This window comes from Notechis scutatus, chromosome 10, assembly GCF_049901735.1.
Source record: "Notechis scutatus isolate UNSWTSFEM ecotype Mainland chromosome 10, rNotScu1.2, whole genome shotgun sequence".
Taxonomy (NCBI): Eukaryota; Metazoa; Chordata; class Lepidosauria; order Squamata; family Elapidae; genus Notechis; species Notechis scutatus.
In genome coordinates, this window is record NC_142018.1 from 13016490 (window position 1) to 13038753 (window position 22264).

Genomic DNA, 22264 nt, shown 5'->3' on the forward strand with positions numbered 1-22264 from the left:
TGTCACCCCTAGTCCTTCTTTCTCTTTTTTTGAACTATTACCATCTGGCAGACGGTACAGGATAATAAAAACAAGGACAAATAGGCTGAAAACAGCTTCTATCCCAGGGCAGTAGCTCTTATTGAATTCTACTGTATTGTGCAATATTAATGCAATATCAGAGTTTTTCAATTCAATGTATAGAATGTGAAGGATGTGTGTTTGTGTTTTATTATCAGTCATAAAGTACACTGAAGATGGTATTTAATTTCGTTGTAAGAGGTGCAATCACAATAAACTAAAAACTTGCCAAACCCAATTCCTGGAACCATTCTTCATATGTTTTTGTTTCCAGGGCTTTAATCCTCTCAGTTGCTCTTCTTTGTACTTTTTCCAAAGTCTCAACAACTTTTTTGTAATGTGATGACCAAAATTGGATGTAGGATTCCAGGTGTGGTCTTACGAAGGATTTATAAAGCGGAACTAATAGTTCTTTCTTCTCTATTTCATTATATTCTAAACCCAAGAGAACGCATCATGATTCCTTGCTGGCCTTTCTTGATCTGGCAGTGTTTTTGTGAAATTAAATATTGAGTGACCTTTTACGTCGTAAATCTGCTGGTGGTTTTCCATTAGCAAAGATGAAATAGTGATTGCTAACACTCAATAAACTTTAAAATAAAAGTGAGCAATGTATGTTGGACTCAGGTCAGTTGGGCTACTCTGACCTTTGAGCAATATTACGGCCCAAAATAGTAAGTGCAAGCTACGGTAAAAAAAACACCACTAGATTGGTTTAATCACATTTTCATCAGATTAAATGAATTATTTAGACAGCTTTCAATATATTTCATGTTCTGCCCACCAAAATAACTTGCAGAGGTCTCTTGGGTTGACATCTAAAACCTTTCAGGGCCTTTGCCTTAAAATGCAATCATATCTGGATGTTTGAATTCAACCCCTAGCCTGAGAAAAAAAAATAAATTGAAGTGTTCAGGCAACAGTCAGTAAGGGAATAATTCACTGACTCTTGCCCTTGAATCTTCTTAGAAAGTTTTACAAGCGTCAAGTGGGAGAAACTTATTTTCTGACGTTAGGGGAAGAGAATGATGTACATTTGATATTCCCAGACAGAGCTGGTATTCAGCCGGTTCTGACCAGTTCTGGAGAACTGGAAGTGGAAATTTTGAATGGTTCGGAGAACCGGCAAATCCCACCTCTGACTGGCCCCGCCCTCATCTATTCTCCGCCTCCTGAGTCCCAGCGGATTGGCTGGGTCTTCTTTGGTTGCCCTGAACAGGAGAATGGAGCTGGAAAGCAGGTTAGTAGGGTGGGGAGGGAATGGGGATTTTGCCGTATCCTTCCTCTGCCACGTCCACCAAACCATGCCACGCCCACCAAGCCACGCCCACAGATCCGGTAGTAAAATGTTTTGAATCCCGCCACTATTCCCAGACCCATGTAACGTTAAGTACAAGTAGTCCTCAACTTACAACCAATTTTATTTATTTTTTGCTGACTGAGACAATTGTTAAGTGAATTTGCCCCATTTTATGACCTTTCTTGCCACAGTTTTTGAACAACTGTTAAATTAGTAACATGGTTGTTCAGTGAACCTTGCTTCACCGTTGAAGGTTGTCAGAAGGTTGCAAAAGCCCCAGGACACGGTGTGAAAAGTCTGAAAAAACAGTCACAAATCATTTTTTTCGGTGCTGTTGTAATATCGGTCACTAAATGAACCGTTGTTAAGTCAAGGAATACCTTTATTACATTTTCATGTCATGAACAGAAAATGTCACCCAGAGCTGGCCCTGTTTTCTAAGGCAAGCAATAATCCCAACCCAGTCAAGAAAGGCACCAAACGAAAGAACAGAAATACAAATTTATTGTCATTCTTTTCCAGAACAGAAGAAACGCAGAAAGCTTGAGCGAAGACATTATAAACCTGTCCAGATTAGTTTTAGCTCCTGATCTTTAGAGAAAGAAACCCTCCCATATTTCGCCCTATGGTCCCTTGCAAGAGATTCCTCCCCTCATTCCGTCGCCAAACAATCTGTCAACTCATAAAACCTTCCTATGCCTGTTTTAGTAGTTGCCATTAAAAAAAAATGGGAGGGAGGAAGGAAATCTGGAAGAGCAAGTGCAGCAGTTTGAAAGTAGAAGCACATTCCAACTCTTTATCTTTAAAAGATTGTGACTAAAATACCAGAGCTTTTGCCCACAAATATATTTAATTGGATGTGATAATAATCACAAAACACAGCCAGAGACAATGAACAGTATGGAAGAGCTTTATTATTAAGCTTTTGCAAAAGGGAATTCTGCTCATGGCAGAAGACACGGTTCCCAGGAAGGCTGGAGTTTATTTATAGGCTCAACTATACAGTCTCTGCCCCTTTCCTGGGTTCACAATCTATCCAACTATGTATCTCCCTATGCCACACCCATATTATTGTTGCGTAGCACCTGTTTCTTTATCTTTGGAAACTACCCTTGTCCTCATGGCTTCTTCCTGTTACGTCCATTGAAACACAATGGATCATTAACCAGTTCCATTCAGATCACTATGACCCAGTATCTCCCACATATATCCTAACGCCAAGAAATACAACCCCCATGTTCCAGCCAAAAACCTGGCATTTACTTCTTAAAACACAAGTTACAAAACTTGTTTGTTAGATACAGTTATATAATTGTCCAGTAATCATTGTAAAAGGTCACATAGCGAACAAACATGGTATCTCTTCTGTTCTTCATTTTCTCAGGTGTAACTTACAATATATATATTTTCCACATATAACATTGGAGAACGTGATTGATGACACCCAGCCCATGAACGTGCTCAATTGGAGAATCTGGTTTAGGAGACACCCAGGGGAGAGAGAGGGAAACAGGGTCACAGGTGATTGTAAATTACGTATGCCAGAGTTGGCTTCATACCGGGCAGTGCCAGTATGTCTCCTGTAATGAATCCTTTGAAGTTTTTTGAAGTTTGGCTCAAGAATCATGATTTAATTAGGGCAATTGCTGGAATCCTGACACCTTAAGCCCACTCTGGCATACGTACTTTACAGTCCCCTGTGACCCTGCTTCCCTCCTCTCCCATGGGTATCTCATAAACCAGATTCTCCAATTGATGAGCATGTTCACAGGCTGGGTGTCATCATTCATGTTCTCCAATTCAATATATTCGCAGGCAAAAGCTCTGGTAGTTTAGTGACAATCTTTTAAAGATAAGAGTTGGAATGTATTTCCGCTTTCAAACTGCTGCACTTGCTCTTCCATATTTCCTTCCTCCCCCCCCCCCACCCCTTTTTAATGGCAACTACTAAAACACTGAGTTTATTCTTGGCTGGTCCTCTTCTGTGGATCATGGACCACAAAAAGATGTCCTGGAAGATCAAAGGAGAGGAATTTGCTAGCCATCTCTTTTGCTGCACTTCTCAGATGTGATAGAAAGGATCAGGCAGCCTACCTATACATTAAAAAGGGGCATCACCAGCTGTTAACATCCTTCACTGTTGGGTCCTTGGTGCTCTCTGAGCTGGGTTGTTTTCTTGCAGACGTTTGATTACCCAACTAGGTAACATCATCAGTGCTAGGACAGATTGGGATTTTCTCTCCATTTATAATCTAGTAGCTTGCTCTGTCAGTGTTGGTAGGGATGGTCTTGGGGTTGTTTACTGTTTGACTGTTGTTTATTGTCTGACTGTTTGCCTGAGTTTTTTGTTGTTAGGCTGTAGTTTACCGCTTGACTGTTTGCCTGAGTTGGTAGTAACTTATTGCTTATCGCTTGATTGTCGGTGTAGTATTAATCTTGGGGTCAACCAGGAACATTCTCACCAACACGGACAGGGCAGTGCAAGCCAACTTCTGCTTCCTTATCCCAGTAACCCCAAGAAGCATCTAGAGAAGGAATCTAGCCCATTTTCAAACCTATCCAACTGAAATTCTTATCAGCCCGGTATGAAATGAGTACCAGGAAAACAAATAGCTCTTGTGGTGAATTGCATTCCTCAGGTTTCCCTGGAGAAAAACAACAACACCAAAAATAAAAAGGGCCAGCCAGCTGTAGGAGTACAACAGCGAGAACTGCAGCGGAACACAATCCAAAAGCATTAATTCCAAAAGGCTGGCTCAACATCTGTTGCTAGATCTCCCATTCAACCTGCTTTCCTGAAGAGAGTTTGCAAATCCAGACAGCAGCTCCAGATTTCCCTCCTTCTATAGCCAGCAACCATCACACAGGCAGTCTTTAAATATTTACTGCATGGAACCTACCCAAATATTCAAAATGCCGCAGTCTCTTTCCCCATTTTATAGTTTAACCTTACGTGCTACAGCATCCTTCCTGTAACATTTCAGTTTTGTCCTTGCTAACAGAGTTGAAAGGGACCTTGTAGGTCATTTTGTCCAACCCCCCCCCCAGCCCAAGCAGGAGACCCCACTGGCTGACCCTACTTTCAAACATCTGTAGCCTTCCTGACCATTTGCAATGTTGCAATGAAGAACCATTCTTGGCGTCATCATCAATTGAAAAGTAAAACCCTGAGGTGTGCCTTCTACTTCGACAACGGCAAGTTTAACAAACGAGAGCCCCAAACGGTGTAACTTTCCAAGAGAGGTCTCAAAAAGCATGCCTCCTTTTTGAACGGATATGCTCTCCAGTCCTTGGGGCTCTCTGAGATTGTTTTCCTTGCAGATGTTTCATTACCCAAACTAGGTTATGTCATCCGTGCGCTGATGGTCAGTGCACTGAGGATGTTACCCAGCTGGGTAATGAAACGTTTGCAAGAAAACAATGAGCTTCAAAGAGCATCATGGACTCCACATTTCAACCCTGAGCTACCAATAATCTCCTTTTATCGGCTTTTCAGTCCACGCTCTGCAAGGGTAAATGCCGCATACAGAGATCTTGTTCCAAACGCTACACATTAAATTTGACACTACGCAAACCTTCCAACCTACTTGACTAAAAACCCAAGTGATGTTTGCTTTAGAACAAATCATAGTTCACAATTTCCAACTAACCCACATTGAGGCCTGTGATGACCCGGGGCATGGAACAAAGGCAACACAGTCAGATAATCTGTAGAAATCCCTTTATTAGCTCCAACTTTGCCCCCAATGTCCTGGTTACCTTCTGGGCTAGAGAAAAACGCTCCCAGGAACAGCCTTTGGCTGCAGAGAATCAAGTCCAAAATGTGATCAACAAAAACTGAAACCGTAAGTCCAATCAAGGCAAAATGAGGAAATTAGTTTGACAGGGCAGGAGCAAGAATTCCAGACATGAAGGCATGGCAATAACTCAACACTGTTGGAAAGATGCCAGGAACACAGATAAGCAAAGTCAACACAAGATAAACTCATGTTTGCTCCCAGCAGCTGCCACACTCAGCATGCATCTCTTTTAAACTCTCATTCCCAGCTGTAGCTAATGAAGGGAATCAGGGCCCTTTCTTCCCCTGTAAGCCACACAATCCACATTGCTCTCTTCTCTGTTCCTGCGTGCCCTAGGATGAAGATGGGGTGGGTCTTCCTCTGAACTCTCTCTTCCTTGTTCTACCTCTTCCCTACTCTGCCCAGCCAGACTTTGCCTTCCCCCCGTTTCCTCCACAGCCAATGGAGCCACACTCCCATTCCCTGTCAGCTGTTCATCTTCCTCCTCGGATTCAGACTCCGACAGGGGCATGACAAGGCCTTTAATTCACGGTTGCAAATACACCCTTCCTAACGACTAGATATTCCAAAAGTCGTCATTGGTACCATCGGTACAGAACCAAGGAAGCTTCTTGGATGAGAAGTGAAACGTCTTCAAGAAAGGAAGTCCAGTTGCCTTTTGAAAAAAACTCCTTTGAGACAACCATGACCTGGATGGCTGAGAATCTCCTGATTAGTACACATGCATCAGTATTGTGACAAAATGCACACTGAATGCATGTGGGTGCATGTTCTTCACTCCCATTAAAACTAACACATGTTACAACCATGGGGAGCAGACTTGTCTGGACCATAATTTCTACTGCCCTTTTGAATTTTGTTTTCCATACAGACACTTCTGTCCATTTTCTTTTTTTTAGTCCCACAGATGCAATGGAACCTTATGGCCCCGTGGGAGAAATTTGGGATATTTCCGTCTTGTGTTCTTATACATCAATGTACGTTGATTACAAATCAGTGGAAATTAAAAAATATCTCAAGTGATTCCAACAAGGAGCATGTTGGCTAAAACTTACACTCCAGCAGCAATAAGCGAACATAATTTATCCGGTGTGTTCATATCTTTTCTTGCTCACGTCTCGGTTCTTTTGACCAACAGCAATTTTCTGAAATCAAATATGCAAAGGATTGTTTCCCAGAAGACAAAACTGTCTGTCCAGAGTTGTTTTAAAGCTTAGAAGAGTTCCTTTCTAGAAAATCTATTTGGAATTTCTGGAGTCCTTGGTGGTCTCGGAGCTTGGCTGTTTCATTGCAAATGTTTCCTTAACCAACTAGATAGGATCAGGACACAGAGAGACGAACCTTATTTTTCGTTCAAAAGAGACAATAACAAAGCTAAGAAGGAACCAAAAAGACCAAAGCAGTCCCCTCCAGCAACCAACATTCAGATAAGCAGGGATTACCACCGGACAAACAAGGAGGAAACAAGTAAAGAAACTACCAAGGAGAAGCCACAACTCCACCAAAACTGTAAGGGCAGTCTATTATATATAAAATCAGGGAGCAAACCCCATTCCCTTCCAGCACTGATGGTGTAATCTAGTTGGGTTATGAGACATCTGCAAGCAAACAATTACACTCAGAGAGCACCAAGGACTCCGCAGTACAAACCCAAACTATTGTCATTCTCTACTATTGGTAGCACAAAGGTAGCATTTCAATCCATCAGGCTTGAACTCAATGATCTATTCCTTACTGAAGGTGCATGAGAACAGCTCACCCTGTGCATTTTCCGTAACCTCATTCATCCACAGCCATGGGTTCACATCCTGCAATTGTTCCCCACCATCCAGTCAGTGCTGAAGAAGCTTCTAGGACAAGAAGCAAAATGTCTTCCAAGAAAAACCAGAAAGTCCAGTTGCCTCTTGGAAAAAAAAAAGCACCGTTGGGACAATCAGATGGATGGAAGAAAACCAGGCACCCGACCCTCCCTGCCCCAGAGTCATTCCAGCGGAGAGCAATCCAGTGCTAAAAGACAAATCTCACCTTTTTTTTTTTTTTTTGAAAACCCTGCTAAAGGAAACAGGAGGTGAGAGTTTTCTTCCATTATGTTAAAAAAAAACAAAACACCACCAAATCAAAACTCAGCAGCAGCAGCATCATTTGAAACAGATGGAAAGAGGCCAGCCAAAATAAACATACAACCAGGAATTAGAATTTAATGCATGATGGAGTCCATAACAGCACTTAAATACAATATAGACAACATTGTATTTACTATAAGGCTTTTTTGTTATTAAGCTTATCACTCATAAGGCTGCTGTTTGTTGCTGCTGCTAAAATGATGCCTTTCCAAAATCTGTTCTTTCTCTTTGAATTCTGTGAGATTTCTTCCGATTTCTTCCATCATTTCCACCGAGCGTGTTAGGCATGGAAATGACGCAGCCCTTTCCCAAAATCCTCATCACCGAGAAAATGCAATTTTCTTCTCGCGTTCTTACATCGTCTTTTTTTGTTTGTTTGTTTGAAATATCTGTCAATCGGTTCTTAACGAAAGTGGCTTCTGCCGCCTTAAGCCACGACTTGACCACACGGGCTTAAGCCAAATCCTCGGTGGGTCACCTCAGCTACCACAGCTGATCTCACAAAAGGCAACAATTCACGGACCGTAAAAGAGAACACACCCCTGTTTGTGTTTTGCTGGGAAAGATTTGTCCCCTTGCTTTCCATGGGCCCTTTCACAGTTCCTCAAACCCGGTCCTCTTTTGGGCACCAGATTCTGGCTTTATTTTGCTGATCCTAGATCACTCATCCTTTGGCAAGTCCCCTGAAATCTCTAAGCAGAGGTCTCCAGAGAGTCAAAGCTTGCACAGATCCTGGATAACTCTCCTTTGGGGACGTGGGTGAAACCCACCGCATGAGGGAAAGACAGAAGGGAAGAGAAAGGAGAATAGCAGTTGGCAAAGAACTGGTTAGATAAAGTCTGTAGGCTTCAGGAGGTGTTAGATTAGGGAGGTTGGACCTGGAAGAGAAAAACGAAGAGTCATATCCAATGATGTTCAGATACGATTTTAAGCCAGAACCATTTTTTGTTAAGCATAGTATCACAAAAAAATACGTAAAGGGAATGCGTATTTGATATTGCATGTTTTTAACAGCAACAAGAATTGTATTTGCACAACATTGGGAAAGCGAGGAAACACCTGCAGAAGAAGATATCATTAAAAAAATTATTGGACTGTACAGAAATGGACAGTTTAGCACGGAAGATAAAAGATAAAAGAAGACACAGAATATTTACGAACTTGGGGCTTGCTTTATCAATGGTTGGACAACAGGGGTAGAAATTAGGAACTTAAGAAGTATTACTATGTAAACGAATTGACCCACACAGTACGCTATTCATTAAGCACCCATTGTATGTAAAGAGAAAACAAATTTTATATACCTATATATACTAGCTCAATCCCCGTGCTTCTCTATGAAACTATGTGGCTTAGTTTTGGGGGAGGAAAATAAGGGGGTGGTGGAAATTCTGCCTCTGCCTACCAGCATCCATCGGTATTCATCTGGCTAGCATCCTGTCAGTGTGTGAGAGAGTTGAGGGCTGTTTGGAAAGTGAAAGAGTATTTGCTGTGTGAGCAAGAAGGAGACAGCAAGGAGCCTGGGCGTGGCTAAGCTCAAGTGTTCTGCACTAAAGCTGCTTGGAACTAAAACTGAAACTCCTCTGCTTGTGTTTTGCCTTTGGAAGAGATTTATTTTCAGGTGGGGAGTGGGAGAAGAACTCCTTAGCATCAGAGCGTGTTAATAATAATATACAAAATACTAATGCTTTGATGGTCATTTCAAAAAATCCTTTCTTAGTGAGGACCTAGAAGCCAAGAGGAACATACATGCCAAATTTTAAGCTTGTAGGCTTTACGGTTCTGGAGATTTTGTGATGATACGTGAGTGGTATTTCGCTTTTATTTTTATATATAATATATATTCAAGTCATTTTGATGAGGGTCATGTCCTTTGCCAGGAATTTATGGAATGTCTGCAACAAAATGGCATTCAACGGAATTAAAGATTTTTCACATCTTATGGGGATGGACGTATGTACACCCAACGCTGGATTTTTAGAAAGGATGAAGCAGCTCTGCAAGGAGGACAGATACACCTTGGTGTATGACATCGCTGCTGAGCAAAAGCAGGCTTAATATTAACAAGCTTGGCCAAGCAATCAGCAAATAGTTAGAAACTGAGAATTGCAGGCACCAGTCAGAAGCCCACGAGCCAGAAGCAATCGCTAAGATGGTGGCTTATACCAGCAGCTGTCAATTCCAAGTCTCTAGGAGAACTTGAGGGACTTCTTCAACAAGGCCAAGGGCTTAGATCTTTGTCCTGTTAGGAGAAAAGGGGATAGTAACTTAGGGCAAACTTAGGATGAAGTTTGATTGACTTGCTTTGGATTCCTGCGGGGAATCTAAAGCCCCTTGTTAATGGAATGGGACATATCTACCAATCTTCTGCCCCCAGCCATAAATTATTCTTCACTACCTAAAAGGTGGACATGTGAGGGTCTGGAGGAGGTCTCACCAAGGAGCCATGGGCGCGCAGTGGTTTTAGAATGCAGGATTGCAGACTAACTCTGCCCACAGCCTGGAGTTTGATCCCGGCCAGTTCAAGGTTGACTCAGTCTTCCATCCTTCTGAGGTTGGTAAAATGAGATCCCAGATGGTTGGGGGCAATAGGCTGACTCTGTAAACTGCTCAGAGAGTGTTGTAAAGCACTATGGAGCGGTATATAAATCTAAGCGCTATTGTTTTGAGGTGCTTCTGTTCAGAGCCCAGCCAATAGCTAAGCCCTTTGTTCAGGATACCTTCTTCCATTCTCCTTGTCTTGATGGATTTGTCTCAACCAAAAGCCTATCATAGCTCAGCTTTCTCGAAACCGGGGGGTCTCCAACCTTGGCAACTTTAAGACTTGGGGCCTTCAACTCCCAGAATTCCTTAGCCAGCTATGCCACGCTGGCTGAGGAATTCTGGGAGAAGTCCCCAAATCTTAAAGTTGCCAAAGATGGAAACCCCTCCTCTAAACCAATGTCATCCAACAAAATGGCACTGCAGGTCTCAAGATTTCCAGCCAGAAGTCTAATCTTTCTTAGGATAATTGACTGGAGAAAAACATCTACACAAAATATGCATGTCAAAATTATTTTGTGCCTTTCCACATGACTTGCCAGTATGATCTATTTTTTTACGATGATGCATCCTTGCTGCTGGGAGGCAGACTTCCGGGGGAAGTTCAACTGAGATAATATGGGTCCTCAGAAAACTCCTCCACCTTAACATGCTTGTTTGTGACTGTTGATTATGTTCTACCTCCAGTGTTGGGGAAAGCATTCCGTAATTTCTCCATGATATCTTCTAGACACAGGCTGACATCTTGGGACTTCGCTTCTACTTCATCTGTGAGAAAGGAGGAAAAAAATGGTCATGCCACCACGGCAGAAGAGACCAGAAAAACATCCAAGATTTCTCTATCTACCTCCCAAATACTCCTGGGGCAATATAAGGGAGACTACTCCACCTGGCCTTGCAAAGACCCCTGTCCTATCTCTAACAACATACCATCTTTTCCCGAAAATAAGACCCTGTTTTATATATATTTTGCCACCAAAAAAAGGCACCAGGTCTTATTTTCGGGGGAGGTCATCCACTGACTAACCTCACTTGCGCGTGGTGCCCCCCAGCCTCCTTTTCACTGTCAGAGGCCTTCAGGGACTTCTTCTTCTGCAGCTCGTACGGCTTTCCTGTGGCTTTGTTGTCAGCTACAGAGGCCTTCAGGAAAACCTTGCCAGGCCTTGCCAGCTGCAGAAGAAATGGGCCGGCAAGGCAGGTGTTGGGGTGTGCAAGGCCTGGCTACAACTGTCTAAAAGTAGGTAGTAGGTCAGCTTTGCTCCCCCCCCACAATCCCCAGCCTAGCTTAATTTTTACCCATGCACTCTGGAGTAGGCAGGATCATAATTAGGGCTTATTTTGGGGGATAGGGCTTATTTTGGGCACACATGTGAAAATCAAGCTAGGACTTACTTTCAGGGTAGGTCGTACTTTCAGGGAAACAAGGTAGTTGACTGTGTTGCTTTTCTTGGTTGCTACTTATTTTAAGTTTTGCATTTACTTTTGTAAATTTACCATGCAATTTTTTCCCCCCTCGCTGTTTGTTCTCTGCCCAGACACTAGCTGAGAAGGGTGGCTTTAAACATTGAGCCAGTGTTCCACAACCTTGGCAATTTGAAGAGTTGTGGACTTGAAGAGTTGTGGAACATGGGCTCCAAGAAGCCCAGTTTTAGTGGGTCACCAAGCGTCGAAACGAGGAACTCTGGGAGAAGTTACTTTACCGAGAAGAAGGGGAAGCTTCACAGCATCAATAGAACCCCACCTGCCATTTCTGTGTTTGGAGTGCTTGCATCTTTTTCCCTAGGTTGACTCTCTTCGGATGGTTGAGGAGAAGAAGCCACGGTGGAAGTGGCAGAGCCTTCTTCTTTGGAATTGGCTGGGGGCTGGGAAGATGGCAAAGAAAATTAAACAAAGGCCTGCAGCAGCTTGCGAAGTTAAGCGAAGAGCTCTCTGTGAGCCTCGGGTTGCAAATTGGGTTTGTGAATCTCAGCACAAGAAACATTCTATAAAAGAGAAATAGCGCATAGATAGAAATTGATTACCGCAATATGTCAAGACTTATTAATGCAGGAGGAAGCAGAAATTAACTTGAAGTCAACAGTGGTGGGATTCTACCAGTTTCCCTACCGGATTGGTGATCGCGCAGCATGCATGCGTGCACAGCTTTCCAAACACCAGCTGAGGCTCTGCCGCGCCAATCAACTGAGAGGACTATTAAGAAAGGGTTCTGTTCTCTTTTTTCTGCTTGGGAGTTAAATATCAGATTTCCTGGAGGAAATAGGAACAAGCAGATTGTAACAATTTGGTGAGGTTTGCTCAAGGTGGACACCATCTAACGGCATGGACGTCAAAATACTCAGCCATGCCGTTCAGCCACCTGGGCTGGAGAAGGTTGAATTGGGCCTTGATCTTATCTAGGCAGGTTCTGAATTGATGGATAAAGATGCAGGAATGCACCTTTCAGGTAAACGGTAGTCCAACTTCTCAGAAATTAAGATGGTGGATCACAGGCCGAGTGAGACGTTGTGGATTCTACTTCCCTGGCCATATATAAGCAACGACTAGAATATTTCGGCCGATGACAATAAAAGTTCTCCATATGGATCTAATGTTGGTCTCCGTGACTTTGAAGGTAACCCAGAAGAGATCATTTGGCTATTTTCCATTTCTTCCTGCCCACAAACCCGTCCCCTTTCACAGAATAAACACAGGTGTGCGGTTACCTGAAGGAGAAGCTCCCTCAGGCGCTGCAGCTGAGATTCTAACTGCTTGTTATGGTCCTCCAATATTTGCATTCGGGTCTCCAGGCGGCTCTTGTGCTGTCGAAGAATGCGGGCTTCGGCCAAGAGCTCTTCACTGGGGGGATCCTGGGCCGTTTCAGGAGCTCCTTGGGTGGACTCGGCTGCCTCTTCGTGCTTCCACTTCAGACGTCTCAGCTCTCCCTGAAGGATCCTGTGGAAAGGAAACCTGTTTAGAGCAGGGGTCTCCAACCGTGGCAACTTTAAGCCTGGAAGACTTCAACTCCCAGAATCCCCAGCCAGCAAGGAGTTGAAGTCCTCCAGGCTTAAAGTGGCCAAGGTTGGAGACCCCTGTGTTAGAGCAATCAGCTCTCGACTGCTAGACAGCAGCAGAGAATTAAGGTTTTCATAGAAGAGAACATTTATAGCTCAGGGTTGAACTGTGGGGTGGTTGGTGCTATCTGAGCTTGGTTGCTTTCTTGCAGACGTTTCATTACTCAGCTCGGTAATATCATCAGTGCACTGGTGACGTCACCAAGTTGGGTAATGAAACGTCTTCAAGAAAACAACCAAGCTCAGGGACTCCACAATTAAAAGTTTTCTCTATCTCTTTGTTGCTATCTAGTGTTTGTCTGGATTTTGGCAATCTGGATCTGGATAGCCCTAAACCCAGCTGAGCAACCAGCTGAGCAACCATCAGATCAGGGTGTCTATCCTTCCCGATCTGGTCCACATGGATTAACTTGAGTTCAAAGAAAATTCCAGCCTGGAATATTCACTGGGGACGATGAGAGCTATTTTTGGCTTATAACTCCCTGTATATTTAGAAACGCAGCTCACATGGGGTTTGTCATGTTGTGCTCTGGTGATTATATTTATCGGATGGTTGGGTTACCAGATCAGGTCTTCAAAAATTCAGATAACCAAGAAAGGAGCAGCAAAGAATACAGAAAATCAATTCTTAGGTGTTAAGAACTAAGGATTGAACAGATGGAACAACCAGAAGGGAGCAGCAAAAAATACAGAAAGCCAATTCTTAGCTGCTGTCGAGCAGTTGCCTGGATTTTAGAAGATCAGATCTGATGGATCTAAGGAAGGACTTTGCAGAAGCCACCACTCAGTGATCAACACCAGCTTACCTGTTTTCATCCTCCAGGTGGGCCAAAATTCTTTCCAGTTCTCCTTTATCATCTGTCCTGGTGCCATCCTGGGCCTCTTGGCTGGAGATAGGTTCTCCGTCGGTGACAGGGCTGGAATGGCGCAAAAGATATTGATCTTCATCCCTGTTGTGAATAGAGCTATGATGAGGTTGAGGTAGTGGAGAGAAGAGCAACCGGGTGGTGAGAAAGGGAATGTGAATTGATGGAGAAGAGATGGAGATGCGAAAGCACCAAAGCTCCCAAGAGACAAGACAGGTGGAAATGTCTGGATGCTCATGCATTTGCCAGGGTCTATCAACCCCAGAAGGACCATCTCTGCCCCCATATTTCCCTTGAAAGGGTTACCTCCTCTGATCAGCAGGAAGAAGTAGCACCGGCAGGATACATTGTCCTGGGAGCAATTTTGGGAAGTGAAAAGGGCAATCTGGTGGTCTCCATAACCAGCTGGATACCTGGCAGAGGAGATGGACCACTAGAGCAGGGGTCTCCAACCTTGGCAACTGTAAGACTTGAGGACTTCGGGTTTTTTCGATTTCCATCTGCTATCACCGTAAGGAAGGAGAGTGAGAAAAAACAAACTTTCCCTTTTTGCTTTCATTCGCCGCTTTTTCCGATCTTCTTTGGGAGCGGTGTATCTTTAATGAAATTTAAATTCCAGGGTATTTAAATGTTACTTATTATCTCAGTCAGCCAAAAACTTTCACTTCTCAGCTTCCTCCTGCACATTCTTATCCGGATGAAAGCTTCTTTGTGGCGGCCATTGCTGACCGCTGCTCCACCGCTTTTGGAAAAGGGAGTTAAGCCAGCTGAGGAGGGGGGTTGCGATTCCCCCGGACCCCTGCCGGATCTCCCCTATCTTCAGTTACCTCTACGGGGTAACTATTAGCCCCAAATCCAGCTGGATCGGGGGCACTCCAGCGGCGAGCGCAGCAGAAACGCGCACGATCGCGGATTCCCGCCGCGTCGAAGCCTTGCAAACTGGAAGCTTGCAAGGTCCACAAGTCTTAAAGTTGCCAAGGTTGGAGACCCTGGCACCAGAGGATGCTCAGCCTAAAGTCCTCTCAAACTCAGAAGAGGCCCAATGAAGAGGGATGGTTTATTAGACCACCTTAGACCAGCCAAATCAATCTAACCAGATGATTAGGAACTATCAAATTCCTTTTCACAATGTCTTCTGGTCTCCTCCTTTTCCATCATTGCAAGATAAGTTTGGCTTGGTGGGCTAGATTAGGTCTGCGGGCTGAGAAGGATGCAGGTTGCCAAAGAATTGATAGGCAAGAGAAGAGGGAAAGTGAGAAGTTGCAACTCACAAGCTATCATCTGGAGAAAGGTTGTCATTGTAGAAAGAAGAAGTCTGGCTTTCCATCTCAGCAAGCCTATAAGAGAAGAAAGCAGAGTCAATGGACGGTGATGATCTCCCTTGTCATGGAGGGTGTGCATCTTTAGTTTTTATGATATTTATTGTCACCGTTCCAACTAACCAACTTCAAACCAATAAACTCCAAGACAAACAATTCCTCAAAGTTCCAATTTATTAGAGTTGTCATATTGGCACATCTGGGAAAACCCAAATCTGAGAGTTCCAGGTATTCCCTTCCCAAAAGAGAAATCAAAGATCCATCCCCTCCGCCCATCAGTTCCTCTCATGGCCCAATCAAATCGTCATCCCAACTGGAGACATCCCTCCAGACATTCCCCTCCAGGTGCAGGGCAACCTGTCCTTGACTCTCTGAGAAAGAAGGTTGTTGTGTCTAGTCTTCCCTCTCTCTATGAAATCCCCCCTCCCAAATTCCCAGGCACTGAATGGGGCAGCCTCGAAGCTGACATTTATTAATATGGATTTTTATAGTTTGTATCTGTGTCCCCCCCATTGTGGTTGTGTGCCACCTGAAATCACTCTTGGTGAGATAAAATTGATTAAATCGTTTGATTAAAGAAAACTGTCCACCGCTTTACTACCTTGGAGTGGACCAGCTGAGTTTGCCTCTTCTTCCTCTACCCTTTCAGCCACGTGTACCATCTCCTTCCACTTAATGTTTGACCTTGGGATTGGGCCTCTCATTCAGCTGAGTAATGACCTCAGGTATACATGGTATGTCAGACCTGCCTCAGTCTGATCCCTGAGGAAAGTAAAACTATCGACTCCATTTGAAGTGAGAAGGCACTTTCACCAAGAGATGCTGATTGCAGGAGAATCAAGAGGAATTTAAAATTCCCGTGTGCTTACACAGAACTAAAACTCCAGGTTTCCCTGATCCCTCCTCCCATGGTCTGTTTGTGCTTAGCCAATTCAAGCACCGCCGAGATATTATGAGAAGTGCTGAGGTGTTTGAGCTGGTGAAATTCCACACTTAGGGCAAATGGCCTTGAAGATGCCAGTAACCGGATTCCAAAATGCTCTGTCCTTTCTCAACTATCAATTCCTCAATTCCGCCCCTCCCAATTTCCCATCCTAAAGGTACACAGGTTTATCGTCCATTTCTTCCCTCCTTCCTTCCCTAATTGATAACAGAATGCCAGCAAGGCGCCAAGCCGAAGCTAATGGATCTGACATGATTCGATCCAAGAGAATTGGTGGTTTGAATTTATCATTGTTATATTTTAGAATTAGGAAGAGAAGCAGGGATATTGTGGGACAAAAGCCTTAGAGAAGAAAAATGTGGCCAGTCTTGGGTAGAAGATGCTTTCATTTGGGCGGTGAGAGAGCTATCAGATGGATTGGGCAGCAAGGTGCCTTAGATTTTCTTGGTTTCTTCCTTGAGTGCTTCCAAATCTCACCTGCTAGCAAAGTGCTCAATCCGAGAATGGGTGTCAGCATGTGGTAACATCGGAGAAGAGGCTGGCCTGGAAAAGCACAAAAAAGAAGCGTAAAATTTTTAAAAAGGTAACTAGTATCCATGAAAACACCTGCTGCATTAGTGGGAGACTCCAGTTGGACAAGGAAAAGGTCTCCGAGAAGCTGTGCCCGACGTGCCTGTTTACATACATATTTTTTATTAAAGATTTTACACAGCGGAAAGATAAAACACAAAATGATATAGCAATAAAAATGATAAAGAAAAAAAAGAGTTGAATAGACCCTCATATCCATTCCTTTTTTTAAAAAAAATATTTTAATGACCCCGTAATCCATTGCGGGGTGGAGTTGGGGCAATTGAATGGAGCTGAGTGTTTACTGGCCGGATTCCCTTCCTGTCACCAATGCAGAGTTCACAGCGGATATTTACACATCGTGCCCAGAGAGAGAAATATCTGCTGCTGCCTAGGATTGAACTCACAGCCTTCTGATTGTGAGGTGAGAGCTCCACCAACCAGGCCACTGCACCACTCCCCTCATTCCCACCCCTTATTTTATCGATAAACCCAGAAATCGCCAGTTCATTCTTCTCCATTTTCAGCAAAAAGCCCATCAAAGGTTTCCAGTCTTTTATAAAAGAGAAGCAGTGCCCCCAAATGCCCAAACCCTGCTCTGGTTGCTCAGAAGAGCTATGAAGTAGAAGCCAAGAGGTTTTTCACAACTGTCTCCGGACTCGAACTCACGTTTCAGCGACATCTGCCTCCAGCACAGATTGGACTGGCAGGTAGCCTCTCTGGGGGTGCTTGCTGAAGTACTGCTTGGAACGGAACTTGTTTTTCAAGGTGGTAGCAAAATCCCTCATGTTCTCGCTGGAGGTGGTCTGCAAAGAATCGGGGACACCTTCGGGATTAAGGTCTGCAAAGAACCAGGATTAAGAGCCAGGAAAAACCTTCAGCCTAGCACTTGGCTGATTCCAACAGGAGCAGGATTTGATCTTTTGGAAGATTATAACCAGAAGATGGAAAGCAAGAAGTTGTTGAGCTATTCTGAATCCTGATGAATAGCACCAGCCTTGCAAGCAGTGGTGAGATTCAATTTTTTTTTTTTTTTTACTACCGGTTCTGTGGGCATGGCTTGGTGGGCATGGCAGGGGAAGGGTACTTCAAAATCCCCATTCCCTCCCCAACCCCCCTCACCTACTTTCCAGCTCCGTTCTCCTGTGCAGGGCAACCAAAGAAGACCCAGCCAATCAGCTGGGACTCGGAAGGAAGAGAATGGTTGGGGGCGGGGCCAGCCAGAGGTGGTGTTTGCCGGTTCTCCGAATGACTCAAAATTTTCGCTACCGGTTCTCCAGAACTGGCCAGAACTGGAATACCACCTCTGCTTGCAAGGTAGTCCAGACAAGAAGTACACCGGAAGTACTTGCTCTACTTTATTGTATGGTTACATTAATTGAATCTTGCAAGTTTGAAAATATATATATCCCCCCTTTCCTTTACAGCTCAAGAAACTGGGGGTGTGGATTTCTTTCTGTGATGTTTGCCATGCCCTCATTCCTTCTGTAAGCTAAGTTGACCCTTATCCAACTGTGCCCTTGGCTGCAGCTCTTCCCCCTGTCTGCCAAGGCCATTCCCATGGACCATTATTGGTTATACTGGTATAATGGTATTCAGGGGTCATCAAACTTGACAGCTTTAAGACTTGTGGACTTCAACTCCCAGAATTCCTCCTCCAGTCATGTTAGCACAGGAATTGTGGGAGTTGAAGTCCACAAGTCTTAAACTTGCCAAGTTTGAAGACCCTTAGTACTATAGACCATTATACCAGTACTGCAGGCTACTTCTGCTGCCTGCAATTTGGCAGTTCAAATCTCACCAGGTTCAAGGTGGACTCAGCCTTCCATCCATCCAAGGTCAGTAAAATGAGGACCCAGATTATTGGGGGTGATAGGCTGACTCTGTAAACCACTTAGGGAGGGCTATAAAGCACTGTGAAGCAGTATATAAGTCTAAGTGCTAGTGCTATTGCTATAATTACAAATAGCCTCTGAGAAATGAACTAGTTGTTGATTTGATTGGTCAATTTTGAAGTGCAGAGATTCACTAAGCACACTTCAATACTCAGTTTGCTGAGATCAACCTGTCTGAAATCCAGGATGCACAATCATCTGAAGTATAGAATTTTTATTTTACAAGCAAAGAAATAAAGGGTATAGATCTATTTCGAGCTATTTGGCTCTCATCAGCTAGCCATACAATGTAAAATAAAAATATAAACTCAACACACACAAAAAATAGTTTGTCGCGAAAGCAACTGCCTGAGACGGCGCCTGGATTGGGGCTGAAAGGCGAAAGTGGAAGCAGTATGCTCTGTCCCGTATTTGGGTAGACCAAGTTGCCCTGATTGACTGGTTTCACCGGAAAAACACTTCATCTGAAGTTTGATTCTCCAATCATTATTCTTGCCTTACTCTTTTTTTCATTAAAAAGAGAGAGAGAGAGAGAGAAAATCGGTAATAAGTAGCAAATTCCATGCTCAGCCCTATGCAGAACTGCACAACCTGCCCCATAAGGATGCTCAGCAGAGCATCACTTAAGCAGCACCCAACCACTGTGCATAGTTCTTTGCTGACAATGCCTTCCTTCTCTTACCATCGTATAGTATTCCATGATGGGATAATGCAGCTTGTTCCCTTTGCTGGCTCGTCCCGTCAAGAAACAAGCCTGGCAGATGTCCACATTGAACTGCTTGAGGCTGCGGTATCTGGAGCAACCGGAAAAAAATGTTCATTGTTACCAGCAAACCCAAATATTGAGGCCAACCAAAGCACAACCAAAACTCGTCTGAATTGCACCAAACCAGGATACAGACAGACTCTGCAGGGTGGGATGGTCTCCAACTTAAACAAACCTTCATCTAAAAAAATAAATAAATTCCAAACTTGTTAAATTACTATAGATTTCCTGTTGGATATATTACTTTTTATGTTTTTAAATTGCACCCCGAAATATTGGTTTTTGGAGTCAGGTTCGTTCAGCGGTTGAAATCTGTTGGTGGCACAACTAGATCTTGTCACTTTGCATGGCACTGCAAGCTTCTTTTCTTGGTCTTCTGAAAACTCCGTGCATGGCCAGAGGTACAAGAAAGATCCAACTCAGTGGAAGTTTGTGACGTGGAGAAATAAGAGGCAGGGATTGGGGTGGGTGCTGATCAAAACTGAAAAGCAGAGTTCCTGTGTGCTGACGCTTGGCGACGGGAGGAAACTGAGTACCCCCTGATGACTCATTCCTAACAGCTAAGTCTACGAAGACGCATCCAAGGATTTTGATTATGGCGATGAAAATCTTTCTCTCTTATTCAGGGCTGTCAAACTCCATTTCATGGAGGGCCACATCAGGGTTGTGTTTTAACTCGGGGAGACAAGGGTGGGCGTGGCCAGGGTGGGTGTGGCCAGCTGGATGTCACTCGTATGGGGGCATTTGTGGCAGCCCGAGAGCTCTGCCACCGAAAACAGGCTCCTAAACTCCGTTTTCGGTCACAATGGCCTCCTGCTGGTCTCTGCTAGTAAAATCGGAGCTGTGGGGGGTGCGTGGTCCTCCTGGGCTCCAGTTTTGACTGTGATGGGCCAGCAGAGCTCAGGGGGGCCGTACATTTTTGCTGGCAGAGGGTGGCAGCCCATCATGGCTGAAAATGAGCCCGTTCTTCGCCGTTTCCAAGGCAACCTTGTGGGCCAGATCTAAGCACCCAGGGGCCGGATTCAGCCCGCAGCCTTGAGTTCATACTCCTGCTCTTATTGAATGATTCATAATCTTCCTTGGTCTTCTTTCCCTTTAGCTAAAAATAACCCCAAGAGGGCTATTTATATTGTTTCACCTTGTTGTGTCTCCGATCTTAAAAAGTTCTTAAAAAGGAAGCTTTGTGTGTCTCATCATTTTTTTTTTAACTTTATCCTTTTGCTAAAAATGTCTTGAGGGTGCCATATGTCTTTTTCAAACTGTTTGTTTGTCTACTGTCAAGTCAGGCTCAAATCGAATCCCTTTTTATCTGACTACCTGAAAAGTGACATCAGAGGCACTAAATCCAGACTGGCCACTTAGGGCTATAAATTTCTTAGCCGATGATCAGTTTAGATATATCAAAAATGATTGATTCAGCCAGGGGTATTTGAATCATAAAAGAATGCACTGTTTCACACTGCATTATGATGGCTACGCTTTGGAGTGAGCTGAGATACTGTCAGCTCATCAATCAGTTGGACTCCGAGGTACAGTGAATTGTATTTGGCACGGGAGTTTCCAATCGCTTTGTGTTTGAGGTGTGCTTAAGAAAACATAGAGTTATCATGTAAACAGTGGATTAGTCCTTCTTCTGGAATTGTCATGCCCCTGTCAGAGTCTGAATCTGAGGAGGAAGACAAACAGCTCACAGGGAGTGGGAGTGTGGCTCCATTGGCTGTGGAGGAAACTGAGAAAGGGCAAAGTCTGGCTGGGCAGAGCAGGGAAGAGGTAGAACAAGGGAGAGGGAGTTCAGAGGAAGACACAGGCTTCTTCATCCTAGGGCACGCAGGGAAGAATGGAGAAGAGAGCAATGTGGGTTGCATGGCTTACGGGGGAAGAAAGGGCCCTGATTCCCTTCATTAGCCACAGCTGGGAAGAGAGTTTAAAAGAGATGCATGCTGAGTGCGGCAGCTGCTGGGAGCAAATGTGAGTTTATCTTGTGTTGACTTTGCTTATCTGTGTTCCTGGCATCTTCCCAACTGTGTTGAATTATTGCCGTGCTTTCACGTCTGGAACTCTTGTTCCTGCCCTTCCAAACTAATTACCTCATCTTGCCTTGATTAGACTTATAGTTACAGTTTTTGTTGACCACGTTTTGGACTTGAATCTGCAGCTAAAGGCTGTTCCTGGGAGAGTTTTCCTCCAGCCAGAAAGTAACCAGGACATAGGGGGCAAAGTTGGAGCTAATAAAGGAATTTCTACTGATTATCTGACTGTGTTGCCTTTGTGCCACGCCCCGGGTCATCACAGGAATTCTGCTTTTATGTATGATTGCAGTGGTGATTTTTATATGCATAAAGGTGGAAGGAACTTATAGATACCTACACTGGAAGAATGGGTGGTGACATTGATAAAATTGGCAAAATTGACAGAGTTGATTGGTTTTATTTCTATTTGGAAGCCACTTTTTATTTTATTTTATTTCTTGGGTGAGAAACTGAAAACCCCCCGAAATGCTGATTTGGGGATTTGATGATCGGAATGATGTGGGATTGTAAGAATAATGTAGATTACATGTTCACCGTTACTTTTTAACTCGCCTTCTCTCCCTTTAGCTAAAAAACACTCCCAACACTCCTATTTATATTGTTTGGCCTTGTTGCGTCTCCAATCTGAAAAAGTTCTTAAAAAGAAAGCTTTTGTGCCTCATTTCTTTCTTTCTTTTTTTTAACTTCATCCTTTTGCTAAAAATGTTGCAGTCGTCTTGATGGTGCCATATGTCTTTTTCAAAACTGTCTGTTTGTCCGTTTACTGCCAAGTCAGGCTCAAACTGAATCCTTTTTTAATCTGGCTACCTGAAACGTGACGTCAGTGGCACTAAATCCAGAAGTGCAGCCAAGTTTGGGAGCCCGTGTCTTTCATTTGCCGGGGGGGGGGGGAGAGGGGAGATTAGATGATATGCCCCTTTGTAAGACAACTAGTAGCAGTCGGAACAACCAAACCAGTGGTGGGATTCAAATTTTTTTTCTACCGGTTTTGTGCGCATGGC

General features: G+C 44.0%; 1 protein-coding gene across 4 annotated transcripts in view; it reads right to left on the reverse strand.

The window, feature by feature from the left end:
- Positions 1 to 7332: 7332 nt before the first annotated feature.
- Positions 7333 to 22264, reverse strand: part of DRP2 (dystrophin related protein 2) — a 46294-nt gene continuing 31362 nt past the window's right edge. For 2 of the 4 annotated variants that reach the window (XM_087972391.1, XM_026674705.2), the window contains 10 exons: positions 19150 to 19261; positions 17242 to 17378; positions 16480 to 16545; positions 15012 to 15077; positions 13681 to 13824; positions 12527 to 12755; positions 11566 to 11686; positions 10506 to 10592; positions 9450 to 9525; positions 7333 to 8161 (listed from right to left, as the gene is read on the reverse strand). In XM_087972391.1, the coding sequence (XP_087828517.1) occupies positions 9473 to 9525; positions 10506 to 10592; positions 11566 to 11686; positions 12527 to 12755; positions 13681 to 13824; positions 15012 to 15077; positions 16480 to 16545; positions 17242 to 17378; positions 19150 to 19261 (1015 nt within the window). In that variant the 3' untranslated portion in view covers positions 7333 to 8161; positions 9450 to 9472. The remainder of the gene's footprint in view (positions 8162 to 9449; positions 9526 to 10505; positions 10593 to 11565; positions 11687 to 12526; positions 12756 to 13680; positions 13825 to 15011; positions 15078 to 16479; positions 16546 to 17241; positions 17379 to 19149; positions 19262 to 22264) is intronic. The other 2 variants (XM_087972393.1, XM_087972392.1) reach the window with 2 other exon arrangements.